We start from the raw sequence: 7,981 nt of genomic DNA, 5'->3' as shown, positions 1-7,981 counted from the left end.
CCCTGGTCTTTTCTCCGCCCACCCAAGGAAGGGGCTTCACGATTGTATTAAGACCCAAGTACGGGCATAGGGCACCTGCTTGCCCCTTCCCCTCCCTTGGCCACCTGCATTATGTCCAAGGTCACGGGCTGTGAGCTGCTCCGGTCATGCTCCAAGGTTGAGGGAATATGTAGGAAGGACATCTGGTGAATCCCTTCATTTCACAGAGGGGGAAAGTGACTCCCGGAGTCAAGGAGGTCAGGCACGCCCTCAAGTCTAACCACCTCCCGGGGATCAGGCTCCCAGAAGTGGTGGAGGGTGGAGGGGAGGTGGGCCTGAGGCAGGGTCTCAGCTGAGGCTGGGGGAGGGAGCAGTGGGGTTTCTGCAATGAAGGCATTCGGGGGGTGGAGTGGGGCCCAAAAAGTCAGAGCTGGGAGCAGGCGCCTTCCAATGCACATAGGCTGCTGGGGGATACAGGAAGGGAAACCCCAGCTCACAAGGCATAGGCCGAAGCAGAGGGCCCTTGGTGTCGTCCTGCACTGGCCTCAGGGAGGGCTTCCTTCCAGAAAGGCATGGTGTGGGGCTCTGAGTGGGTAGAAAGGAGGCAGGCATTCCATGCAGAAGGAACAGCCCCCCGCAAGGTGAGGTAGGAGGCTGTCAGGGCCAGCCTTCTCTCCAGTCGGGTTTTCACTGGCAGAGAACATGGTACCACTGGAGCGATGAGAGAGAGCAGGAGGCCGTCTGTGCTCCCCTTCCCGTCCGGAGTTGTTCTGTACCTCACTTTGAGGTATTTTTTGGAAATGAGTTTCTGCAACTTTTTTCAAGGATGCCCTGGGGCAGCCACTGGGCTTTAAGGAAGGGACAGGCTGCTCAATGGGACTGGAGCCCACACTTTGTAATAAACTGGGCTGACCAGGGCATGACTGGGTTGGGGAACGGGATATGGCTTAAATGGGATGCAGCAGTAGCCTTCATTGGCGTAAGGGCAATTACTGGTTCCAGGGGACTTGGGAGCATGGTGGGCAGAGGCAACAGTGGGGTTCCTGACTCACAGATGCCCCACCTTTTCCATGGATTCCAAGGAGCCACTTCCTTGACGTCCCAGCTGACCTGAGAGCCTGACACTCCCGTTTCTTGGGGAGGTGGGGGGGGCGGCGGCTAGCAGGCTGTCCTCAGCTCTCCTGGCTGTTGGCTTCAGCCTGTCTCGTATGCCCCTTCTGCCCCAGGAGACCCCCACTGCTCATGAGATACCATAAGGTGAACCCAACTGGGGGTACTAGGGGGTAATGTGTGGGTGAGTCCTGGGAGGTGGCCAGGCCAGCACTGGCCTGTTAAAGGGGGGAGTTGGGTCCCATACTCGCAGAGACCCATGACCCTGCACACTCCTGACCAGGTATAGTTCAGGATTTAAGAGGGAGACACAAATGGCAGGTTGGCACAGAGCCAGAAGCAGAGGATGGAGATTCTGTGTTGGGAACTGGGAACACAAGGGAGCTTGAGGGGTTGTGACAAAGGCCAGGGCTGGGGTGGGAGCAGCAGGTGCTTGGATCCATGAGAGGCCCCAGCTCACAAGCCAGGTTCTGGCTTTAGCTGGAACCATGCTGCCATCCCCATGCCCCACCCCTGCCCCATGCTCCAAACCCTGCATGGACATAGATGTGGGGCTCACCAGCCCTTCCTTTCACTGAGGCAGCTGGAGCAAGACCCTCAGAGATCTTTGTGGAAGAGAAGATTGCCCTCCCCACCCCCAAAGATGGGCAAACACCCTTCCAGATTCCCTTGAATCCTTGACTTTCCTTCCTCTTTTAAAACGTGACCCCAAATATCACTACTACTGTTCTTCTGGGAGTAAATCCTTGCTGCCTAGGGTTGAGTTGACATGGGGCTGCAGGACCTAGACTGAGAAACAGAGCAGTTCTTAGGCATCTTGACTAGTAAGCTGGTTAAGTAAGGATGGGCAAACTCCCCAAAATTCCGTGATGGGAGAGGAAGAGGGCAGGCGTGGGAGTGGGTTCATGTGTAAACTGCCAGCTGACCGGGCTCCATAGCTCTTGGGCCTGGGTTGTTCTGAGGTTTGATTATGTTGCCATAATCAGAGGACAAGAATGACTCATCCTCTGCTTCAAGCCTGGGATGGGCACAGTGATGTTCATGGTGACGCCACAGGGGTGATTCATCCAGGGATAGTGGGTGCTGCGGGGCCTAGACCACTGGGAACCATCTCAAGGAAGGAGCCCGCGGCCACTGCAGGTCCCAGGCTTCTGTACACACACACAAGGCAGCCCTTGTCACTGCCTATGGCTCAAAGGCAGGCCTGTTCCTCACTGCCAATGTCAGAAGGGCAGTGACAGCCTCCAGAGGCTTGGCCTGGCAGCAACCCTTTCCCCCAGAGCCCCTCAGCTTTCAAAAGTAAATTCACTTAGGGGCGCCTGGGTGGCTCAGTGGGTTAAGCCGCTGCCTTCGGCTCAGGTCATGATCTCAGGGTCCTGGGATCGAGCCCCGCATCGGGCTCTCTGCTCAGAAGCCTGCTTCTTCCTCTCTCTCTGCCTGCCTCTCTGCCTACTTGTGATCTCTCTGTCAAATGAATAAATAAAATCTTTAAAAAAAAAAAAAAAAAAAAAAAAGTAAATTCACTTAAATTCCGTTTTTAAAAAACCATCTCTTGGGGGCCTGGGTGGCTCAGTGGGTTAAGCCTCTGCCTTCGGCTCAGGTCCTGATCTCAGGGTCCTGGGATTGAGCCCCACATCTGGCTCCCTGCTCAGCAGGGAGCCTGCTTCCCTGCCTACTTGTGATCTGTCAAATAAATAAATAAAATCTTTAAAAAAAAAACAAAAACCCATCTCTTCCATCGAAGATTAAGCTGGTTTACATAGAGCCTGGGCAAGAAAGAGCAAGGGGTCCCAAAGGCATAGTCAGCAGGAGTCCAGAAGTGAGGCCCCCACGTCTCCCGAGCCCCCAGGAATGGGGCTCATGTGGCCAGAGGAGCCCTCTCCCTGTACAAGCAGGGGAAATGAACTTGACTGTTCCCACGGGCCAGGCAGTACAGAAGGGCTGAGCTGGTCCTAGGGCCAACTCCAGGTGCATGAACTCCTAGTGCTAGTGGCTGGGTCTCACTTGGAAGGAGTTGCTGCCAGGGCACACGAGGCCTCACACACTGTAGGTTACTAAGGGATTCTAGCCTAAAGGCACCTGCTCTAGGAAGCAGCATGGCAGCTGAAGCCCCAAGTGTGGGGACAGAGTTGCCTACTGTCCTATCCTCACCCCCACAAGGGAGCCCCTGGCCTTGGCTGGAGGGGCTTTGGACCAGTTAAGACTCCAGTCACTTTGGGCCTCGATACTGATTTTGTTGTGGACAGTGTCCCCCAGGGCCAGGACCTTTAGTATCTAGCAGGGTTGACTAACACCTGAAGGCTTTCCAGAGCCATGGTTCCGTAAAACATGAATGGCACAACTACAGACCGGGTGTTGTCTCTGGGATCTATGTGCCAGAGGACAGCAGAACCCAGGCACAGATTTGGGGGCAGAGAGAGCAAGATAACCAAGGACTCTGCCTCCTGGGCACCTCCCCGCCCCCACCGGAAAACTGTCCCAAAGTTCCAGAACGGGACTTTCTAGGTCAAAAAACTAGGGCACCAGCCTAGCAAAGTTTGACCCTGTGCCACCCGGAGAGGGCCTTCTCTCCCAGGGTACCCTTTGCCCGTCTGGAAGATGGAAGGTGGGGCTAGGAGAAAAGGTCCAGATGTGGCTGGCTCTTCAAACCCCTGCAGGCCAATCAGCTGTTGATCCCCATCTCTCCCACTCTTCTCCTGGCAGTCGGAGCCCAAGTGGTGGCCCTGCCCCTGTGGGCGGGAACGGATTCAAGCCTGGGTTCCCGCCAAGGGCAGAGTCAGGAACCTGCCCTGGGAGGGCACAGCCGCAAGATGAGTGGGCGGCTCCGATTTGATTCTGATTCCTGAGTCTGTGGCCCGAGGCAGGATGCCAATCAAGGCTGGAGCCGCTGATGGGGCAAAGGGGGTTAGAGCTAGGAGAAAAGACCCTAAGAGTAGATTCCCAGGGGGGCAACCCTCCCAGCCCTGCACTCACTTGTCCAAAAACCAAGGAAGCCCGAGAGGCAGATGCAACTTCCAAACCGTTTATTTGTCCGGACTTGGAAGTGGGGGTCGCTGTGGGGGTTGGGGGCAAAGTGGGCACAATACTGCGGGTGGCAGGGCCTGGTGCGGGCGGGTTGAGCAGGTGTGGCGCTCAGGCGAAGGTGGAGCCGTTCCAGCCCACGTTGGCCGCGTTCATGTCGTAGTAGTTGATGTAGATCCTGCGGGGGCGTAGATGCCAGGCTCAACGGGCTGCGCCCCCACCCCGCCCCGCCCCAAGCGCGCGCCTCCCCCTCACCCCACCGTCGTGCCCCCCGCCGCCCCACGCACCTATCCGGGCTGACTCGCAGGCGGTCGGCCAGTAGGCCGCACAGCAGCTTGCTGTAGGAGCGGTTCTGCGGGCCTCCGATCTTGCCGATGCTGTGCAAACTGCAGAGCGCACACGGCTCACTGGAGCCGCCGAAGGCCATGAGCTGGTCTGGGACCACGTGCACCGCGATGTACTGTGGGGAGACAGGGAGCGATCAGGCGGCAACCCTACCCCCCACCCCATCCGCGTCCAGAGCCTCGCCTCAACCCGGAGTCGCTTCCCCCGCCCCCACCTCCCCATCCCCCGGCCCGGGACCACCTCGTCCCGCGAGCACCTCCTGTCCCTGTTCCCTCCCGGCAAACCTGGGCCGGCTTGCCAGTTGCCTGCGCCAGCTGCTGAGTGAGCTCGGAAAGGAGTCCGTCCGGCACGGAGGCGCGGGGGACGTTGGTGTTCACTACGAACATCGGCATGCTGGCGGAAAAACGGCGGGGACCGGTGCACGGGAACTAACCGACGCGCCTCCCGCTGCAGCCCGGGAACCTGAGCTACGTGACCGCGGCACGATGCCCCCCCGCCAAATTAGGGCGGTCGCGGCCCCGCCTCCTGTGACGATACCGCCGGCGGAAGCCCCGCCTTCGTGCGGCGGCGCGTCTCCCCGACTGGTGACATCACCGCAGGCCTGCGCCGCCGCAGCTCTCTTCCGACTGGTGACGTCATCACGGGCGGACTTTGGCGCGACTTAGGGCTTTGGCGTCCCGGGCCCACGCATCTTGTGGAAGCGGTTCTCCCCGTGGTGGCCAGAAATCTGCCTTTCGTTTCTTTGTTAGTCCTTTCATTTAGTCACGGATGTGTGTGCCAGGAGTTCGGGATACGGTGGTTTACAGAGCACATGGCTCCTGGCCCCTCCAGGAGTTCACAGCTGGCGACGTAGATGAAGCCCCAGCCCATTCCACCACACGCACAGGAGCTTTGTGCGCCCCGAGTCTCCAGGGCCACATGTCCCCCATAGCTATAGTCCTGGGTTGGGGGTGGGGTGGGCGTGTGGGTGTGTGTATTGGGGAGAGGTAGTCCTTGCTGCAGGCAGAAGTGGGGCAGGGCAGCCATAGTAGAATCAGAGTCAGAGTCACCATCTAGGTGCCTTCCCTGCACCCTTGTTCTTTAAGGTGAGTGAGGATGCCAGGAGACACCAAGGGCAGGGTGGGGGATAAGAGGGGAGGCTTAGGTGGTCAGCAGCACTGTCTCAGAGCCCACCCCAAGTCTCTGCTCTCCTGAGCAACTTTTTTTTTGTTTTTTAGATTATTTATTTATTTGAGAGATCACAAGTAGGCAGAGAGGCAGACAGATAGAAATGGGGAAGCAGGCTCCCCGCTGGGCAGAGAGCCCAACATGGGGCTCGATCCCAGGACCCTGAGATCATGACCCGAGCTGAAGGCAAAGGCTTAACCCTCTGAGCCACCCAGGTGCCCCTCCTGAGCAACTTCTCTGCAGTTCTGCCAACCTAAGGTCCTCAGGGAAGCCCCACCCTAGTTAGGTCCTGTGGGGATGCCCTTGCTAGGAGTCATAAGAGATTTCTTTCTGTCTCTTCCACTAATGGTAAGCTCAGGGGGCATCTAGTGGGTGCCAAGCATACAAGAGACGCAGACTAAATACTGGCTGAATGTACGAATGGGTGAGTGAAGATAGCCATGACCTGGCAGGAAGAGGACAGAGCAGTGGCTGGATTGAGGCCCTGGCCATGCCTGCAGGCCTTGCCATCACTGGGCTTGTGGCTAAGTGGCCACCCACTCCCCCTCTGGGGAGCCCTGCAGATAAGGGTGCTATGCTGGGGAGCAGACCTCTCACAGGTGCTGGAAGGGGCATGTTGCGTTTGGCCAAGTCTTCAGAGCTCTCCTTGGCATCCGGCCGGCTATCTAAGGTGGCAGAGCACACGCTGGCCTTGACAATGGCCATGTGATACAGCAAGGACACTCGTGCCTGTGGGACCAGCCAGCATCCAATCAAGTAGGTCCCATGGCTTGGTTGTGCAAATAGCCTGCAAGTGTTTGCTCCTCCCGCTGGGCCCCAGGCTACTTCCCTCCTCTTGTACCTTGCACCCCAGGCTCCCTTAACCACCGATGGACTGATGCATTCCATGCCCTGACTCCAGCTGGGAGCCCCTCAGTTCAGTAGCCAGTTGGGCACTTCCTGTTCCCTGTGTCCAAATCCAAGTGCATCACTTTTCCTCCCACACCTGTTGGCCTACTAGTGCAGCATGCTTCTCTCCACTGTCGCCCTTATCCTCCCTTCTCTGCCCACCCCCCCACCTCCCCACCCTCACCTTAGTTTAAGTTAGCTGGCTTCACCTTTATCCTAGCGTAGACTGCAGTATCACCATGGGTGACTGCTCTTCTCGGGGAGGAGCCTATCTCCCTGCCCCTGGCAGCAAATCTGGCCATATAACTTGTCCAGTGAGATGTGAACAGAAGTGACATGAGCCACTCCAGGCAGAAGACTCAAGAGCCAGCACCAGGTTCTCTGAGATGGTCGAAGTGTGCCGAGAAGGATCTGCACCAGCAAACACAGGCAATGCCCCTGTAGGTGAGCCACTGCAATTTTCAGGATGTTTCTGTAGCTGAGGGCTGTCTTCCATGATCAGGACAGCCTCCGAGCTATTTACCATTTACTCTGACCCTTCCCAGGAGGAGTCAGTCCCATCTTTCTAGAAGGGCATCTGGGGAGGTGATCTCATTCCCTGTCCCATCCCTTACTAGCTTGGACACTTAGCACTAACCTGTCTGAAACTCAGTTTCCCCACCTGTAATTTGAGGATGATAGTAGTGCCCACCTTCCAGAAGAATGTTGTGAGGACTGAGTGGCCTAAATACTGGTGAGGGTCCCCACTGATACTAGAGGTAGTCTTGTCATGATGCCCTGGGAAAGCAGCTCCCCACCCCACAACTAGCAGCATCCTTCTTTGTTCCCTGAGTCTGTGCACTGCCCTTCAGTACCATGCTCCTGGCTCTTGGCTCTCAAATGTGTCCTGAAATGTGGTTTGCGTTCACTTTCCCTCATCTACCTAAGTCCCTTGGGAAACCCCCAGAGCTTCGGGCTGTAACGTGGTCCTATAATGTGCCCAGCACCTCTCCCATCCTTCGAGGCCATCACCACATTTCTACTTATGAGGCAGTGTTTCCTTGCTGGATGGTAAACTCCATGAGAGAGGGGACGGTCTCTTTTTGGGTGTATGCCCGCCTCCGGAGACATTACCTCAGTGGTAGGCAGAGGGCCTCCAGAGATGTCCATGCTCTAACCCCTGGAATCTGTGAATATGTTATGTTACGTGGCAAAAGGCACTGCACAGATGTAATTAGAGTTACAGACCTTAAGATAGAGGGATCATCATGGATTATCTGGGTGGGTCCAAAGTAATCACATGAGCCCTTAAAAGCAGAGAATTTTCTCCAGCTAGACTCGGTGAGATGCGACAGAAGGGGAAGTCTGACTCAAAGCAAGAGAAGGACTCAATGTGCCTTTACTGGCTCTGAAGATAAGGGGACCAGAAGCCTCAGTCATACAACCACAAGGAACTGAACTCTGCTAACAACCTGAATGAACTTGGAAGTGG

General features: G+C 56.7%; 1 protein-coding gene across 1 annotated transcript; it reads right to left on the bottom strand.

The window, feature by feature from the left end:
* Window positions 1–4,097: 4,097 nt before the first annotated feature.
* MIF (macrophage migration inhibitory factor) lies at window positions 4,098–4,975 on the bottom strand. Its single transcript, XM_047697812.1, has 3 exons — window positions 4,740–4,975; window positions 4,398–4,570; window positions 4,098–4,288 (listed from the first exon to the last, which is right to left on the bottom strand). Exons 1-3 carry the CDS (start codon window positions 4,845–4,847, stop codon window positions 4,222–4,224), a joined length of 348 nt encoding a protein of 115 aa, XP_047553768.1. The 5' UTR covers window positions 4,848–4,975; the 3' UTR covers window positions 4,098–4,221.
* Window positions 4,976–7,981: the final 3,006 nt, after the last annotated feature.

Source organism: Lutra lutra, chromosome 12 (genome assembly GCF_902655055.1).
Source record: "Lutra lutra chromosome 12, mLutLut1.2, whole genome shotgun sequence".
Classification (NCBI taxonomy): domain Eukaryota; kingdom Metazoa; phylum Chordata; class Mammalia; order Carnivora; family Mustelidae; genus Lutra; species Lutra lutra.
Note: the sequence above shows the minus strand (reverse complement) of the source record. Positions and strands in the feature narration are given on the sequence as shown.

Coding starts and splice junctions, on each gene's coding strand:
- MIF (XM_047697812.1), bottom strand. CDS start 4,847: ATGCCGATGTTCGTAGTGAACACCAACGTCCCCCGCGCCTCCGTGCCG. Junction 4,571..4,739: donor CAACTGGCAAGCCGGCCCAG/GTTTGCCGGGAG, acceptor GTCTCCCCACAG/TACATCGCGGTGCACGTGGT. Junction 4,289..4,397: donor CTGCGAGTCAGCCCGGATAG/GTGCGTGGGGCG, acceptor ACGCCCCCGCAG/GATCTACATCAACTACTACG.